Below are 19470 nucleotides of genomic sequence, written 5' to 3' on the forward strand. Positions count from 1 at the left end.
ATTGTTTCTCAAGTGCATAAGTTAAGCTATTTCTACTTTTTCAGATTGCATCTCCTTTATGATCATGCTGTAAAGACAAAAATAAATGATTTTGAGCATTAATTAGTGAATTTTTGAAGCCAGTACAGCGTTATGAAAGGCAATGCCTGGAGTAACCTTCAAGTGTTACAAAAAAAAAACACAAAAAACCGGCCTCGGCCACCAAAAAAATTAAAAAATACTAACAAAAACTGGCGCAAGTCAACAAAAGAAATTAACAAAAACCCCAAAATCCGGGCACGTAGGGCCCAACCCCTTGAGCACCAAGTCGCCGAACTGAGCCTGGCTCAGAGCGGAGACTTGAGGCCCAAGTAAGTAATTTTAGTTCGCAGATAAGCCACATTAGGATAACAGGAATATAGCGACAATGACTCAGCGTCCTGAGTTTTTGCATTCGGTTAGGAAACCATGTTGGGGTTCTATTACCCAGGACCTCCACAAGAGCATTTGGCTGATAGTTGTGCCTCTATCGCGCATCAGAGTGCTATAGGGGGGAAAGGGGTGGTCTGGAGCATTGGAGCGCGGTGGGGTGACTTCTGTTTTTACTCGAGTTAACACACACAATGAATTGTTACACCCGAACGTAATTCTTAGGGGTGAACATTTCTCACAGGCTGGGTTTAATTAAATTGCTTGCTTGCTTACCTTTAAGTGGTTGCAACTGCAAACTGTAGCGGCACTTTTAAGGTGCACAAAAACGGTGTTTTTTGATTATTTTTATTGTTATTGTATCAATTCAATATTCTAGGGTAAAATTAGAACAATATTGAATAAAAGTACATAATAGTTATTTATGTACCAAGGGTATTAAATAATAGATGTTTATGCCCAGAGGGCGACGATGTTACAAACCCGAGGCCCTTTGGCCCGAGGGTTTGTAAGTCGCCCGATGGCATATACATCTATTAATACCCGCAGTGCATATAAACTTTTATGTCATACTAGTTCGTTATTGCCTCTAAAAATAAATATGTTCTAAAAAATCCGAAAATTCGATTTCATTTTGACAATATATTTACTAGTAGACATTCTATCGTCCGTGTTATGTTGCTACGCTACGGAAATGTTGTCAAACGTGAAAATGCAAGATATTTTTGAGAGATCTAATCAAATTTTAAAAAAGAGGAAAAATCAACGCAAAAGTTACTACCACATAAGTCAAGAGATGCCTACGACAAGGAATATGAAAAAGTACAGCACTGGATGACAGAAAACCATGTAGAACACATTAGTGAAACTGTGCTATTTGTATACTTTGCCGATCTCGCCGAAACATTTTCTCCGAGTTCCCTGTGGTCAAAATATTCAATGGTATAGAAGAATACTGAATAAATGCCTATTGGAAGGACAAATACCAAAAGCATAGAAAAATGCGGAAGTCATTCTATTCCATAAAAACGGGTGTGGCAGTCCAGTGGGACTGCCGGTGGAAGTTACACTTCTATACACGCATTCGCCGTTACAAATTTATTTGGGAGTCAATCTGCACAATCATTACATATGTAATTCTATATATATATTTTTATTTTCATATATGTATGAAAGGAGTTGAATGCAAAATTTTTTTATACATACTCTGCAGTAAAATTCATTGTTTATTTTGTTATTAATATAATAATACAATACAAATTAAACTGCAATATTCATAAGTATTTAAAAATGACAATAATATACATAAAAAAAATACACTACAATACAGTGCAACATAATTCCATATAATAATACAATACAAATTAAAATGCAATATCCATAAATATTTAAAAATGACAATAATGTAATACTATTAATAAAAAAGTCCTCCCCGACTGGGAATCTTATCCCGGTCTTCCGCGTGACAGGCGGGAATACTGACTACTATACTACCGAGGACATGACACAAATATATTTCAAAATTGACAGTTTTGGATCATACAGTGATTTATTGAGATTATTATTTTGAAATACAAAAGACTAATATAATTATGAACATTTAATAAATAATACAAAACATATCATATAAATAATAATATTAATAAATATTCTATTATATGTATAATATTATGTATAATATCATATATATATATATATATATATATATATATATATATATATATATATATATAATACGAACATTCTCTATCAGTCAAACATTCCGATACCACTTCAGCCCTAGCCCAACGTCATATTCAGACAGGCCACAAAATAGATTTCGAAAAAGCAAAAACCATCGCTCCCATCCGCTCATTAAAAGCGAGAATCATTCGTGAAGCTATCGAAATCGAAAAACGGCCCAGCTTGAACACGCGCGATGACGCGAAACGATTGCCGGCAACATGGCGACCCCTGCTTCAGCGCCCTCCCGCCCACACCGCTCAGGCCACGTCAGTTCAGACCACGTCAGCGCATACCGTTCCCGCGCATACAGCGAGTATAAAAGCAGCCACACAGGGTAAGACCGGTTGTCACTCGACACTGAGGAGTAGGGAGATTGAGACCTCAGTGCCGAGAGACAGTTCTTGCAATATAGAACACGATACTGGTACTTCTCGAGTGAGGGGAGTAGGCAGATTGAGACCCCGAACTTGAACCGAACCGTATCACTCTTGATAATGGCTCCAAAATGGGTGCCGAAACGTCGAGTTTTAAATTCTCAACGCGGTTCTTCCCGAGAACTCAGTAATTTTCATATATATATATATATATATATATATATATATATATATATATATATATATATATATATATAAATAATATTAAATTATATATACAAAAGGAACATTTTTATATTCGAGAGAGGAAGAGAGAGAAAATATATCTTCTGTCTCTCTCTTACTCATTATCTTACATATGTAATGATTTCGCAGATTCACTCCCATACAAATTTCCAACGTGGAGCGCGCGTATAGAAGTATAACTTTAAAAAAGGGGACGCCGCAAATATAGAAAACTACCGACCAATAAGCTTATTGTCACACCTTTACAAACTACTAACCCGAATAATAACAAATAGATTTACAGCTAAGCTAGATGCATACCAACCAGTGGAGCAAGCAGGCCTCAAGTTGCCTAGGACCTTCTGTTATTGGTTAAGCTAGGGTTATTTTCTCTTAGTATAATATGCTCACTGATTGCAGTGGCGGATTTTGGGGGTAGGCAGGATAGGCCGGGCCTACCCAATAATTTTAAGAGCTTTAAAATTGAAAAACATATATTCAAAAATTATGTTACTGCATGTAAATAACATTTAAATGTACTAAATCACTCAATACATTAGCGTCCGTTAAAGCAACTATGTTATTATATTCCCACAGAAAACACCGAATCGTATTCACGCATTTTAAATATCATTAATAGGCCCGATCGGAACTGGCCGACCCAGCTCACGTAAGATCTTCGTACAAAAAGCGTTTGAAGTTATGCAGCTTGCCGGACAGCGATTATTATTGTCGTGTTTATGCTTGCTGTTTATTCACCAGACGATCGGGCCTACGATGACCATCGTTGTCACTTGTAACGTAATTATCGAATTGTAATATAAATTTTTGTTTTAAATTATGATAAAAAAATATGTAACATAATCTGTAATTGTAATATATTTTTAAACAAACAACACAATTGCAAAGAAGTATAAATTTTAAATAAATAATAATTTTAAAAAATTCTTAAAATTCGAAAGAAAAATCACATTTGCATGATTTCTATGTCGCCTGATTGTATCCAACTTATATATAGCAACATTGTCGCCGAGCATTAGTTCAATTTTCACTGTTATCTGTTATTATTACTAGTTGCACTAGTTGTTTGGCCGATCGAGGTTGATTTTTTTAAATTTTTCTTGGAATAGTGAGATCGTTTTATAAGTGATACATAAAAATGAGTTTTTCTGGCGCTTTACCAGGTTGCAGTAATAGTAATGTTGATAGTGAGTATTTGGACATTGTTGTTTCACTATTGGAATCGTCATTATCTAGAAGAACTGAAGTTTAGTTGGTAGGCATTGTACACGGATGTATCCGAAGGCAAGGCCCCCAGGGGGAACTGCGTTCAGATGTACTCCGTTTACTTTGAATCCAACACACGCCAAGTACGATTCATCTGGTACGGTCTTTAGAAGATTCCCACTTTCACACACACAAAAATATGTATTACACACACTGGCGGCTACAGAATTTTTTTTGGGGAGCTCATGGATCTTGAAGGTGAATACTTTTCTCTGATGCAAGGTCACTTTTAGTCATACCACCAATAGGATAAGTGGGTTTTCAAATATTTTTAAGGGGGGGGGGTCATGACCCCCATGACCCCGTTAACCTTCCCTCTGGATCCGCCACTGATTACACATAGCTATATGTAATTTGCTGGCTTGGCCTACCCAAAATTTTACCACACCAGCCGCCACTGACTGATTGTTAGTACTATTAGACTGGGACCATCAGCTTCTTCTATTTTCATAAAATTTGTTGCATATTTTCATTTCCTGTTCCATTTCCAGTTTTCCTTTTTTATTTCTATTGCTGCAAGTAACTCTCTACCCTTTGTATTTGTTAACCTTGAACCCCGTACGGTGTTTTTAGGATTAGAGTCTGCACTAATGATAAATTTTTCTCCAAAGATGTTGAGCAACTGGACGCAATCTTCTTTTTTATATTGTGTTTTGGTGGAATATATGCCGCTGCTATTGTTATGTCCTATTTTTTATTTTGACACTTATACTAGCTTCCATGGAGTCACTTAAACTTATTTTTGATCAACATAATATGATGGATATTGTCCTATCGTGGACTAATAGAAAATTTAAAAAATTATATCTAAATATGCCGCCGACTTACATTTTAGAGAATTTACTATTATTCTTCTAAAGCCACTATTATCTCTTCTTATTTACAATTCTGTATTTAGTCCAATAAGTCCAACCACGAAAACATTTTTTATTCGCTATAAAGCATAACGGCCACGATATTTTCAAATTAAAATATTAGCTAGATCTCTTGTTTTAATTGTAGCCCTAATATTTAATAATATAAAAGATGCAGCATTAATTTCTTAGGGCAGTGTATTTCTATAAATCCCAAACACTAATAAAAACTTTCACTTTGTTTATATTTTCATTTGTGAGCTATGGGTACCTGAAAATCAGATACACAGTATCTACAAAAATGTCAAATTAGTCTTTGGAAGATGTCTTCACGAAACTACACTAAAATGAATAAGACTAAAATTAATGAAACTAAATAAATCTGTAATATGCTGACAATATAAGTCTGCTATCATCTCTTCGTTTGTATCACGAAGATAAGACGAAGATAATGGCAATAATCGGAAAAAACGTTTCGAATCACTATCAGGAAAAACACGAGGACAAGTCAATGAATATATATATATATATATATATATATATATATATATATATATATATATATATATATATATATATATATATATATACACACAACGCAAAAGTCTAGGGATATTTTTATAAATAGACGTATTTTGTTTATCTGTAATCAACTGAAAAAAAAAGAAATACAAAATTTGTAGTTTAAATTGTTGTTTAATGTCAAAAACCATAAATTGCAAAAAACATAAAATTGGAGCAAAAAAAAAAATATATTGCAAATCACCCATCTTTCACATACCATCATAAAGTGTTAAAAATACGAAATATAAACTTAAAATAAAGTATGGACACCACGTTGGTTCATCACAGCTCTACATCTACTGTTCATGCTTTGAATCACATTGTTAATGTCTGCTTGAGGTAGTTGTGTCCATTGTTCTATCAGAAGCTCTTTTAATTGAAATTCATTGTAGATATTGCCCATATGTGGAGTAATTCTTCGTTGAAGCATGTCCCATACGTGCTCAATGGGATTCAAGTCCGGTGATTGTGCTGGCCACAGCAATACATCAATACATAAAGTAAAAATTTTCTCCAACAGCAGCAGCAAACGGGCGCACAACAGGTTCAAGAATAGTGTCCAAATATTGCTGACTTGTGAGAAAGACACGTGAGAAAATGAGGTCAGTTCTATCGTCAACCATGATTCCGCCCCATACTATTAATGTACCTCCTCTGTATGTATACACTTCTTGAAGATGTCGTGATCGTTCTCCATTTCCGAGTCGTCTCCAAACTCTTGTCCGACGATAATCTGGATGAAATCCATATCTAGACTCGTCACTAAACAAAACTGTGGCCCAGTCATTGTCAGTCCAATTCTGAAACTCTTGAAATCAGGTTAATTTTGCAGCGCGATTTCCTCTAGATAAAGGTAGACATCTCAGTGGTCACCGACTACGAAGATTGGCTTCATGGAGACGATTCCTCACTGTACTGCTGCTAATTGTTACATTATGTGCAAGCTGTAATTCATTAACCATTTCGGGTGCTGTAATTTTTGGTTGCCTTCTGGCATTTAAAATTAAATATCGGTCTTGAGCGACGGTTGTAGAGCGACCACTTCCTGGATGTTGCTCGGCTGGACTCCCAGTGTCTCTAAACCGACGCTACAAACGACTTACGACGCTTTGGGAGACACCCAGCTGGTCAGCAACTTGAGTTTGTCGCATACCAGCTTGAAGGAGTCTCACGGTTCTATTCATCTCATCCAACGTTAAATGTTGTCGTTGCATGGTAAAAAGACAATATCTTTAACTCACCTATTAAGCAAGAATGGTATAAAGTGACTAAAATTAAAAACAAACAAAACATAAAAATGTCGATTTTTTTGTCCCTTATAAAAAACATTCTAAAACACTTATTGCTATTAATTTCACAAGTTTTTTTTTAAAGAAGTGAGTGTCTGTATCAACAATTATAGTACAAGCAAATTTATATGGTCATGAAATTTCTGTCATTGGTATTGTCAAATTATTAAAATATCCTTAGACTTTTGCGTTGTGTATATATATATATATATATATATATATATATATATATATATATATATATATATATATATATATATATATATATAAATATGCTAAATATCAGGGAGGACCCGTTTTAGTAACCAACTTTGCATAAATATTTTTTGTCTGAAAAATAAACAAAGGAAACTAAAACAAAATTTAACTTAAATACGTTAGTTTTATTTAAATTAGGACAAAAACATTCTAATAGTGCACAAAAGGATCTCAAAAAGATTCGTTTTTGAGTCGTAACAGGATACTGACCCATTTATTATAATTATTTTGTGAGAAACGATTGTTTTGATTAGAAACTCGCATTACCTTTGACTGAACCGGGAGCTTTTCCAAAGAAGATTTAAAATTTGCCTGCATTTGTTTCACTACAATTTTATAACTAACTTGCTCACCACTTACTTGGATTAATGACAACAATACTTACTAAAATTAGTTCGGCATTTTCCGAACGTTGTATGCAATTTTTTATTTCAACGCCAAGATATGACGATTTTTACATATTAGTATCAGGAGCCCTATGACGGCATACTAGTTACTACCAAATTATAATACGTGATAGAATCCTGAAGCCAGTAAAAATCTTTAAATTAATAAATTAAATTAATAAACTTCAAAAAATTTAATAAACTGAATTCTAGTTTGGATTTAGGAATGTTATCACACGAGAAACACGTGTTGGATTTAATGCACGAATTCAAAAATGTGTGGATGCCGATCAAGTATTCTATGTTTGTTTCATTTATGACAAAAAGTTGCTCATATTCAGCTTATAAAAGTACTTATTTATAAACAAAAATATTAGAATAATAATTCATCTTCATTTGAATAAAACTGTTAATGTCAGACACGAAATTACTAAAAGAAAACGATATAAAAAAAAGAAGGTACAACAAGAAATGAATGAAAATTGTAAAATCATGAAAAAAAAATTGGTAGGTATATAGGTAAAACAAAAAAAAAACAGAAAAACGGCCAAAAAACCTGGGACGAACAAAAAGAGATACTGAGTATCTCTTTTTGGGGAGGGGTGTAAAATCAAAGGCGGCAATCTCCACTTTTTCTTGTTTTGAGTTAGGGACGCCATCTGTTGCGTTTTTTTATTATCTGTTAGATAAAACTATTTGTAAGAACCAAAAGTGGTCTTAACTTTATACAAATCGCAGTGAAAAGTTCATGTTGGGATCAAAAGCGTCAATCTCTATAGCTGAGTGCGTACCAAACACGGCAATCTCCGCTGCGGCCAATAAGAACCACGTAGCGCACGCACGTGATCAACATATGGTTAGATTTGCCGTTATATCGTGCTATTATAATTTGTTTTAATTTTGGGAGTCGTTACACTGTTTTTGTGCTTTTCCTAAACTATATTTGTGTCTAAGAAATTAGTTTTATATGAAAAAAAAAGTATTAATTTTTTATCATGGAGTTAATGCGTCTCCTGTCACACCAACAAAGGCAAGGAAGCGAATAAGACAACCTGAAAAATGGAAGAAAAACGTTGCAAAATGTCTAAGGTGAGTACTTTTATGAGCGTTATTATTCCATTTCCAAGCCGTTGTTGAATTTTGATATTGTCCATGGGGTTAGACCTGGACTTCTGGGTGGCCAAGAAATAGGTGCGTCACGACTCCTTCCAATCCACCGACCAGGATACTGCCTGCAAAGGTATTCCCGGACTTCATTACTGTAATGCGGTGGAACGCCATCTTGTAGAAACCACATATTTGCCTTATTGCAATATTCACTTCTTCCAAATACTCTTGTAAATCGTTTGCCAAGAACTGAAAATAATTATCACCATTTAAATTGTTGGGAAAAAATACTGGGCCTATTAGATTGTTATCCACAATTCCTGCCCAAACATTAACTTTGAAAGTCCTTTGGTGATGAGTCGTTTTTTTGGCGTGAGGATTTTCGTCGGCCCAAATGTGCTCGTTATGATGGTTTGTTATTCCATTTCTACTGAAGTTAGCCTCGTCGGTAAACAAAATATTTCTAATAAAATTAACATTTCGAGGGTTTTCCATTAACAACCAATTGCAAAATCCAATCCTTTTAGGATAATCTTCAGCCAATAACTCTTGAACCGTTGTTAAGTGATAGCGTTTAAGCAGCTGATCCTTCAAACGCCTCCAAACCCTTACGTGAGGAACATTTAGTTGAACAGCTATTACCATTGTACTTGTTCCAGGGACTTCTTCAATGATTTCTAAAATGTCTTCATCAGTTGCATCCATTATGGGACGACCACTATTGCCAGCAACTTGCGGTTGGAATGTACCCGTTTCCCGTAAACGACGATCAATGGTCAGAAATAATCGTCTATCGGGTGTATTTGGATTGGGGTATTTTACTGCATAACTCCTTGCGGCTGCTGCACTATTTTCTTGACATTCACCTACGATATTCCCGATAGTTTATTAAAATCATAATTTAATCTGATTCAACTTACCCAAAGTTAAATGCATATCTGCCATTTCTTGAAATGTGTAGGCCATTGTAATATCAAAATTTTTAATATTAATCTTATTCACACAATAAATGACAGCTTCAAATTATTGACTATTATTGATGGAACTGTTTGTAATTATTATATCCGTAGGAACTAATTGTAATTTTATGGCCAACTAGGAAAATACTAGTTTTTCGAAAAAGTGATAGGAGGCAAAAAAGTTTTAAAAATAATGTGTTAAACTAATGATGCCACAAAATTCATTTGATTTGAACGTACTCAAAAGTTTGGGGGGATTTAGGGCTGCACACCCCCTTTAAAATTTTTCTGTGCGCTTAGATTTTGTTGTTTCTTTTTTATGAAAAATGCTTTCAGAACAAGAAAGTAACGTGTCCATTTTTATTACAAAATGTCAAGTAGTTTAGGAGATAATGCAAAAAAAATTTTTATTTTGTAACTTCAAAGGGTTGTAACTTTTTTTGTGTACACTTTTGTACTAAGGTAAGTTGGATTCAATCAATTTATTTTTGTCCCCGGAATGCGTGATTTAATTTATGACCTACCTTTTTAAAACACCCTGTATTTAACAGAAAATATAATTTGGCTAACATATTATGACTAAAAAACGGCTTCACAAAACTTTGAGCTAAAGCATTTTTCCAATTTCTTCATGAAAACAGAGAGGACCTAGTCACTTTGTCGTTTGACTGCCAAAACAATTTGGTCCTCCCCAAAGTTCCTGATCAAAGTGCTTATTATTCAAGGCAGTTTTGTTTTTATAACTTTACTGTTGTTGAAGGTTCCTTAAAGTCTCCACTTTCAAAGTAAAATGTATTTTCATAAGGTCCTGAGGACTGAGGACATGTTTGGCAAAGGATCAAATGAAATTTTTTCTGCAGTCTTTCATCCACTCAATGACACTGATTTTGGCAACATGTCAAAGAAGGTACGACTGGTCGTCGATGGATGCAGTGGCCAAAATAAAAACTCGATAATGATTGGTATGTGCTGCACCAAATGTTAAATTACTTGAGTTAGTTTTTCCTGTAGTTGGTCACTCATTCTTACCATCCGATAGAAGTTTTCGGACAAATTGAGAAGAATTTACCAAAACAAGAAGCAGTAACGATACTTGGCGAATACAAGAAAATTATTTCCGAATTGTCTACGGTCGTTGATATGAAACAAAGCTGTGTTTACGATTGGAAGTTGGGGTCGCTTGTGTTTTATGTCGGTGAAAACGAGAAATCTAGAATTATCGTTGGTAAGCAATTAATTTGGTTCTCAACATTTGCGTATTATTATGTATAAAATTGTTCGTCACAAATTTCACTGAATATTTCTAATAAGAAGTAACACATGTCTATCATACGGATCTCGGAATGACAGGGTGACACATGGGGCTTGTCGGCTAAGCCATGCCAAGGTCTGTTGACTTAATCGACAAACCCCATTATGCACTCAAATTTCAGAATTTGTTAACTAAGTTTACATTTTACAATGGATTAATAAGTTGATAGTGATATCGAAGCACTTGCAAACTATTAGTAACTGTTATATTGCATACAACTGATCGTTCAAGGGAAAATAGACAGCAGAAGGGGTCCAGGGAGGAGAAGACACTCGTGGCTCCAAAACTTGCGGCAATGGTTCGGATTATCATCTGCTGAACTATTCAGATCTGCCGTAAACAAAGTCAGAATAGCCATGTTGATTGCCAACGTTCGGAACGGACAAGGCACATGAAGAAGAAGATATTGCATATGTTACAAGCGGAAAAGTGGTAAGAACAAGACAGCAGCCGATATCATTCAACGAGCAATTTTAACAGTTTTAAATGATGCAGACGTGTTAATAGTATTGCAAAAGACTTCCTCAATACCACAAAAAGCACTTCAGCGCTATTTAGTTAAAACCAGATCAGATGGTGGAAATGTAAAGCTAGAACGTGAAGGTTATTTCAATGGGCGTAATATTTTTTCTGAGGAACAAGAGACACTTTTAGCTAATAACTGTATATATATTTATTACGGTTTAACCCCCAAGGAACTTAGAAAATTCGGCTTCCAGTATGCCAGTGCAAACCCCAGAGTTCCAGTTAGCTGGACAAACAATAAAATGGGAGGTCCAGATTGGTATACATTTTATATCAAGAGGAATAGAACATTATCCTTGAGGACACCACAAGCCACCAGTTTGTCGAGAGCACTTCATTCAACAAATCAAATGTAGACATGTTTTTCAACAATTTGAAAATGGTATACGTCTGAATTTACAAGCATCGTATATTTGGAACGTTGGCAAGATGGGTATGACAACTGTTAGAGAGATAGAGAGATAGATGACAACAAGAAGCCGGATAGAATAGTGGAACAACATGGCTTCAAGCAAATAAGAAAACTCACGTCCGCAGAAAGAGGGACCGTTGTAACTCTCACTGTTGCAGTTTCAGCAAGTGGTAATACTGTTCCTCTGTTCTTCATTTTTCCGAGGATAAACTGCAGGGACCACTTTATTAGAGATGCACCTATCGGAAGCCTAGAAGTTGCAAATTCATCAGTATGGATAAAAGAACAATATTTTGTGAAATTTGTCAAGCATTTTGTGTTTCACACAAGATGTTCAAAGGAGCGTCCTATGCTTTTGCTGCTCGACAACCATTAATACTACCTTTCTACCCAGGCGTTGTATATTTGTAAGGAAAACGGAGTAACAGTTTTATCGTTCTCTCCACACTGCTCGCATAAATTGCAGCCTGTAGATAGGAGTGTTTATGGACTACTAAAAAAATACTGCAATTCAGCTAAGGATAACTGGATGGTGAAGAATCCAGATAAGAGATTTTCGATATATGATATTCCTGGCATTGTAAAATTGATTCTGCCTCTAGCTGCTACGCCAACCAATATAGTGGCTGGGTTCAGTAAAACAGGGATATGTCCTCTGAATGAGGGTATCTTCCCAGAGAGTGAGTTCTTGTCATCATATGTGACAGACAGGGCTACACCAGCAATGAAGAAGGAAACGCATCCGAAAACAACAAAAATATTTCAACAAAAGTGGAGCAAGCTAAAATCATGAAGAATGCACCTAAAATTTTAGAACATTTCCCAGATATCATTGACAATTTGTCTGAAAAAAAAAGTTCAAATAAAAGAAAAACATGCAGCCAAAAGAAAAACATCAAGAACACGAAAATTAGAGACGGTCAAAAATTTCTTTTCCGGGATGAAAGCCTGATTCCATCTACGTCTGCAGCTTATCTGCTTAACTGACTACTTAGTATGTGAAGAACACTATCGAAATAGTCCTATGATATCGTTAAGAAAATATTGAGTCAACTAACCCCAGACCGTTAGTCAACTAAACCCGCATCTGGGACTTATTTTGCAAGGCAGTCAAATTTTGCTTGAAACTTTTGTCTATGGAAAATTCGAATAAATTGAAAATGTACGTACAATACCTGAAGGAGTACAGAACCAGCTGACGTACTTGAATTTAACAGTATGCAAAAATAAGTAAGTCTAATCTACTTTAGTGATCATTGCGTACTTAATTTTATATTATTTTCTGTAATATTCTGAAGAAATGGGTCATCTTATTCATCAGGTATACCAAGGAAAAGTGATAAATGGAGTGATACACACGACGCAAGCCCCATATTTCACGTTGAAATTTTCTTTAGAAGGATGAGGACTAAAACGTTACCCCCTGCAGCAAATTCCGCTTTTCTCTTTTATCGATCTTCTGTAATTCGGATGGAGAAAACGTGTTATGTAAATAGTTTTCAAATAAATTTTACTTTCTATTCCGGTCTCTTACGTAAACATTCAAGATAAAAATCCGACTAGTAGCAAGAAAATATGCTCACATTTAAAGATAATTGAAAATGAGATAAAGAAAATAAAAATAATATACTATATTCACTGAACTTAAAACTGAATAGTCAATCTAGTAATTATTTTGTGCTATATTGGTCAAATTTTGACATTAGACTAGGGCCTAAGCCTTTGAAAATAGTAAAAACTGAAAAAAAAAATTACAGTTGGAATAACAGTAAAATTCACATTCACACACTACTTTTCGCAGATGATCAAGTCATTTTTGCACAAGACAGGGAGGATATGGAATATATGATAAGGAAATTAAAGGAAGAATATGAACTTTGGAGACTCAAGCTAAATATGTGCAAGACCGCTTACTTATGTATTGGACCCGAGGTTGCAGATTTGAACTTAAGTTTAGAAGAAGAGACTATTAAGAGTTGTAAGGCTTTTCAGTATTTAGTGTCAATGATTAGCCGAGATGGTACTTGTATGAAAGATATAGAAATGAAAATAGCACGGGGAAAACAAGCCACAAGAGCACTTCATGGAGTGATACGGAACAACACTCTAACCAAAGAAAACAAAAAGAGAATCTTTCAAAGCATAGTGATGAATATTACCCTATATGGAGCGGAAGTATGGCCAATGACAACAACAATACGAAATAAAATAAGAACAGTTGAACTGGACTTTATGAGAAGATGTCTACAAATCACAAGAGCGGATAGAATAAGAACGGAGGAAATATGGAACAGAATGGAAGTAAAATGCTCAATTACAAAAAAGTTGGAAAACAGAGCCCTGCAGTGGTACGGGCATGTACAAAGAATGCCAGAGCATAGGTGGCCGAAAAGAATATTAAACTGGGACCCGCTGGGAAAAAGACGAAGAGGAAGACCTGCTACATGATGGAAAACATATGTCGGAAATGCTATGATAGATAGAGACCTCAGAGAAGGTGACTGGGAGAACAGAGTGCTGTGGAGGACGAAAACGGCGAACTCATAATGGGAAAAGCCAAAGAAGAGGAAGAAGAAGATAACAGTAAAATTTTCTAATTCTTTTACGAAGATCAAAAGTCAGCTTACCACTCTCAATGTTAATTTTAGTAAAAGAAGTTCCCTGCAGCAGAAAATAATACAAGGAAACGTTGCATGTAAAAATTTATTAATTATGTAATATATATATATATATATATATATATATATATATATATATATATATATATATATATATAAATATATATAAAGAAAGTCAAAGACAGTAACGGGTTACTGATAAACACAGACGGTTGAAGGTAACCGGGAACAACCCAATACTAAGGAAGCAATAAAAAACGGGTGCTTCTAAGTGAGTGTCTTTTATTAAAAGTCAAACTTTCGCCACATAATTTTGGGCTTCATCAGAACTTGCTGTAATGGAAAAACATTCTTTACAATATCATAATTAAATATGTTATTTTAATCTTACCTTAATGTCGACACTATCTCTTAGTGTAAAATGAAATTGACATTGACATACACATGTTTTTAAAAACAAACCAAACGCATCTCCCAACCAGAGGAAAAGTGGCAAACAAGGCCTTTATTCAATATTTAAAGTTATTTTATTATAACCATGGTTTAAAGTTATTTTATTATAATCCAGTTCATGGTGGAGGTGGAAACTAATTCATCCCTACCGTTTCTAGACGTTATCATAAAGAAAAACCAATCCCAAGGTTTTTATCACTCTGTTTATCGAAAACCCACCCATACCAATCTTTACTTGCATGCCAACTCTCATCATCCCCATTCACCCATTAGTTCAGTCATTAATACGCTTGTCTCCAGATCAATATGCCTTCGCGATGATGCAAATAGACCCGATGAGCTCTCTAGTTTGAAACAAACCCTCATCCGCGAAAATCACATCAATAGGCACATCTACAGACGTCAATCTCCCACTAAATCTGTCCAAAGACTCAGGCCCTCATCATACGAAAGCTTTTCTTCCTTACATCAAAGGAGTGACTGACAAAAATCGACAAAATTCTAAAATCAAGAGGAATAAAGACAATATTTACCTCCCAACAAAAACTTTCATCTCTTGTCTGATCAATCAAAGACCACATTCCAAATGAACAGCACGGAGTTTATGAAATTCCTTGTGCAGACTGCCACGATCCTATATAGGTCAAACAAATCGTAGAATCCAAAATAGAATTCATGAACATTCTATTTTCTTAGCTCTAGATCAACACCATCTTAATACAGGTCACAAAATCTATTTTGAAATCTACAGAACCATAGCCCCCATCCAAGAATTATCCGAGGAGCTATAGAAATTGAAAAAATGCCAAATTGTCTCAATAAAAGATATCGCTAACCCCCACGCCAACGCCCACCCAAACCACGTCACTATCGACAGTATAAATGACCCGTCCTCTATTCTCAGCACCAGTAATGCATTGATTAGTGATCAGTGTAGTAGTGTCGGGGGGCTCGGGAGACTGAAACCTCGGAAGCTATGAAGAAGACATCGAAGAGGATGTCGAAAGATTGGCGCAGTGATAATTGACGCGGTCCACCCTATAAATATCCGAAAATAAAAATTCATTGGAAGTTTTATGCACTGTTTCATATTGCGTCTCAATTTAAATATTTATTGCATTTTGACAATTTTGACGTTTATGTTGTTGTTTTCTGTAGTCGCTGTGTATCTTTTAAGGTGAACACATTTAATTAAACAGTATTTAGCTTTTCAAACCTGGATTTCGACTAAGTGAATAATTAAGATATGGTGTTATCTTGTAACGAAGTATTTTGCCTACCACATAGGGTATTACTATGGGGGGTTGAAAATTGGGGACAGAAACTATTGGGGCAGAGATAGGGCAAGCAAAATAAATTGAAACTTATGCGAACGGCACTCAGGGTTTATTTGGAGTAGCTGGGTCGTGGATAAGTTGAATGGCAAGGTGGTTGGATTGGGGCAACTACAAAAATGAAACAAAGGGGTACTTACATGAATCTACTGAAACAAATGCCAAAAAAAAAACAACAGGAAGGACCTCTACCTATTTAAGCAATATAAAGCAATTACATATTTATAAAAATGTTTATTTTTACTTTTCCTGTAAAATTTAAACACAAAAGTTACCTGGATTGCACTGGGGTTTTACACAAAATGCTGGGGGTGGAAACTAGACCTTACTGGAATTTCTGGGGGTAGAACTGGGCTTAAACTCTCTGCCACACAAAGAAAAACTGCATATAACACTGCGAATTATTGAGGTTTGGAAGTTGGGGCACTGGAACACAAACTTTGGAAACTTTTCCCCTTAAAAAACTGGAACAGGTAGAACTGAACACAATGGCAAAATGTGGTTATCTTTCAAAATCTCATTTAGACTGCAACTACACATTGAACTGCTACTATTAACTGCCACTACACACTAGACTTCCATGAAAAGGGACAAAGAATGAGAAAACATTACAAATTCGACGTGAAATTTGGACAAACGCTAAAGTCAACCGCTCATGACAACGGCCTTAGCGAGAGTCAGTAAATTCTTATAACTGTAACTATTAACTTCACATTGCTACAAATTTGAAGAAAAATTATGACTAACGCTGTAAACAACTGCAACCGACAGCCGCCTTAGCGAGAGTGACGCAATTATATTTCCGGCGAAACCTTCTCAGTGATCCAAATGGATGTTTGTCTAAAACTCAGTATCGAGCGGCTTAAATCAAAGAAAAATGTTAAAGAATTACGCGTCCGTGATATAAACAAACCTTCATATCAACTCGCGACGCAAAGAGGATTGAAAATAGTTTTTCTTATTTTAACACCTACGAGGGGATTTCAATATATACCAAGGAATTTACAAATGCTACAGTCTACAGTCGATGTTGCTCGAATTTTGCATTGCTACAAGACGAAGATGGAAAAAGTCAAGTTTATGTATCCGAAACTTTAGGTATTCCGAGAACTACAGTAAGGAAATCTTTCCATCGCTTTACGAGACTGGTACATACTCACGGCGACAGGATTTCGGTCATAGAAGAGTTAACTCGCAAAGATATGATCGTTTTATTGTAAAGTACATTCATTTAGCAAATTCCCATCTGTAAATATGAGCACGTGTTGATATTCGCCGTCTCATTCGTCAACAGGCTATTAAATATAATTTATTACCTTAAACCAGATAGATTCTCATGATACAGTTCCAAACTTGCCAGCATTTTAAATTCAAATTGTATCATGTTGATTTTTAAGTTAATATATTGTGTTATATTTATGTTATAGTTATTGTTAAGTTATTTACTGGTCGTGTTATTTTTTAGAGTTTAGTTTAATTGTGATATAATGATTAAATTTCAAGAAATTCTTACACTAACAGTTTAAAAAGTAAATATTTTTAAAAATCATATGATACACATCAGTACGACCCTGTTTGGCTTTCACGTGCTTCTATTGACAATTGGGAATTTGTAAAATGAATACGGTTTAATGCAATTTTTTTAAGAAATCGCCATTCCACTGCAATTGCTGCAAGAAACCGTCTGCATGAGGTTCGAAATGAGAATGTAGGTAAGAAAACGGTTGGAAGACGCCTCAATGAAAGAGGACAAATAGCAAGAAGGCCGGCTTTTGTTACCGAATTACAAACCAACCAGACACTGTAGACATCAACACAGGGATATACAGGATTGGAGCTGACTTGTCTTTACTGATGAATCGCGGTTCTGTTTGAAGTCTGGCGATGACCGAGAGAGGGTTTGGAGATAGAAAAATGAAAGATATGCCCAAGCTTGTATGTCCCAGAAAAGAAATTTTGGCGGTGGTCATGTCATAGTGATGTTGTTGCTGCAGAAGTTTCTGGCGGTGCAAAAGTAAAAAACGATTTTCAAGCATCTCAACCATAATCCCAATAAAATAAATACATAAACACTAAATTCTTTGCGTTTGACAGTGAGACTTTTGAGTTAATTTTGTTTCCATGATAGTATTTTCGTATTAGAGTGGAATAGGGAATAAGGACCATTATTCATTAAGTGTATAATATTCACATTATAAATTAGTAGGAGATAAATAACTTTAGATCATGATTTAAAAAACAAATTAGATTATTCAAATACAGTAAAACCTCGATATAACGGACTAGTTGGGGGGACGGGGAGTCCGTTAAAGCCGAAAGTCCGTTATATAAAAATATGTTTAAAATAAATCAAAAATATTTATTTTGCTTTTGTTTCTTTGTCCGAAACAGTTTGCTTTTTTATGCCATATTGATCACATATATAAGACACAGACGTTCCAGACTCCAACTTTTGTATAATCTCTAGTTTTTGATTGATCGTTTAGATTGATTATTTTCCGTTTGTCTATATTTTAAAGGATAGGATTGCGAAAATTTGAACTTATTTACTGGCGTACACTAAATGTGTTCATTCACAACGAATAAACAAGTCAAACAAATGTGTAAATTTTTATATCATGTGGGTAGATACATTATATTATGTTTATGATAAAATATTAGGTTTCTCTTACAAATGCTTTATTTGTTTATTTTTCAGCAAAAAAATATATACATATTACTATTAGAAATGTGTCATCTTATGCTAAATTTTATTGAAATTCTTTGTAAAATATAGTGGTATGGGACGGATTAAGCATGTATAATATTAACAATACGTTTTTATTTTTTTTACATTTGACCAAATTTTTGTCCGTTAAGTCCGTTAAATAGAGGTCCGTTATATCGAGGTTTTACTGTACTCTACAATAACTAGTAATAAAAGTAAATAAAAATTACAGTACCGTTTTAGTTGGTATGGTTTCATATATTTTTAATTTATTTATATAATGCGACGCATAATATGACTCATAAACATTGTCACCGGTTATAAATATTTAGATTAAAACAATCACTGTCGTTACTCTAGACAAAGGAATAATAAGTATTTAATTATTACAAACGTAGTTTTGTTTTTATTAATTTGTAATTATTTGTTTATATAATGTCAATGTTTGATTTAGAATACATGGAAAAGATTCAGCATTAATTCTTTAGAAATAATTTCGTTTTTATCAAATATCTTGATTTTAATTAATCACAATAAATCAAGTTAAATATTATGTTTATATGGGATTAAGCCAGAATTAATTTAATGAATCAATTTGACGTTTCGATTTCCACTGAGTGAAAAATCATTTTCCAAAAAATATTATTTTAAAAAATTCTGTGAAAATCAAAGT

General features: G+C 34.6%; 1 protein-coding gene across 7 annotated transcripts in view; it reads right to left on the minus strand.

Moving 5' to 3' along the window:
• The window catches only part of LOC140439223 (band 3 anion transport protein-like), a 453371-nt gene that overhangs the window by 237678 nt on the left and 196223 nt on the right, over positions 1 to 19470 (minus strand). Inside the window, exon 1 of one of the 7 annotated variants that reach the window (XM_072529002.1) lies at positions 7252 to 7316. The exons of the other annotated variants lie outside the window; for them this stretch is intronic. Coding sequence (XP_072385103.1) covers positions 7252 to 7302 — 51 coding nt within the window. The 5' untranslated portion in view covers positions 7303 to 7316. Of the gene's footprint in view, positions 1 to 7251; positions 7317 to 19470 lie in introns of those variants that run through there. 7 annotated transcript variants of the gene reach the window in all.

Source organism: Diabrotica undecimpunctata, chromosome 4 (assembly GCF_040954645.1).
Source record: "Diabrotica undecimpunctata isolate CICGRU chromosome 4, icDiaUnde3, whole genome shotgun sequence".
Lineage (NCBI taxonomy): Eukaryota > Metazoa > Arthropoda > Insecta > Coleoptera > Chrysomelidae > Diabrotica > Diabrotica undecimpunctata.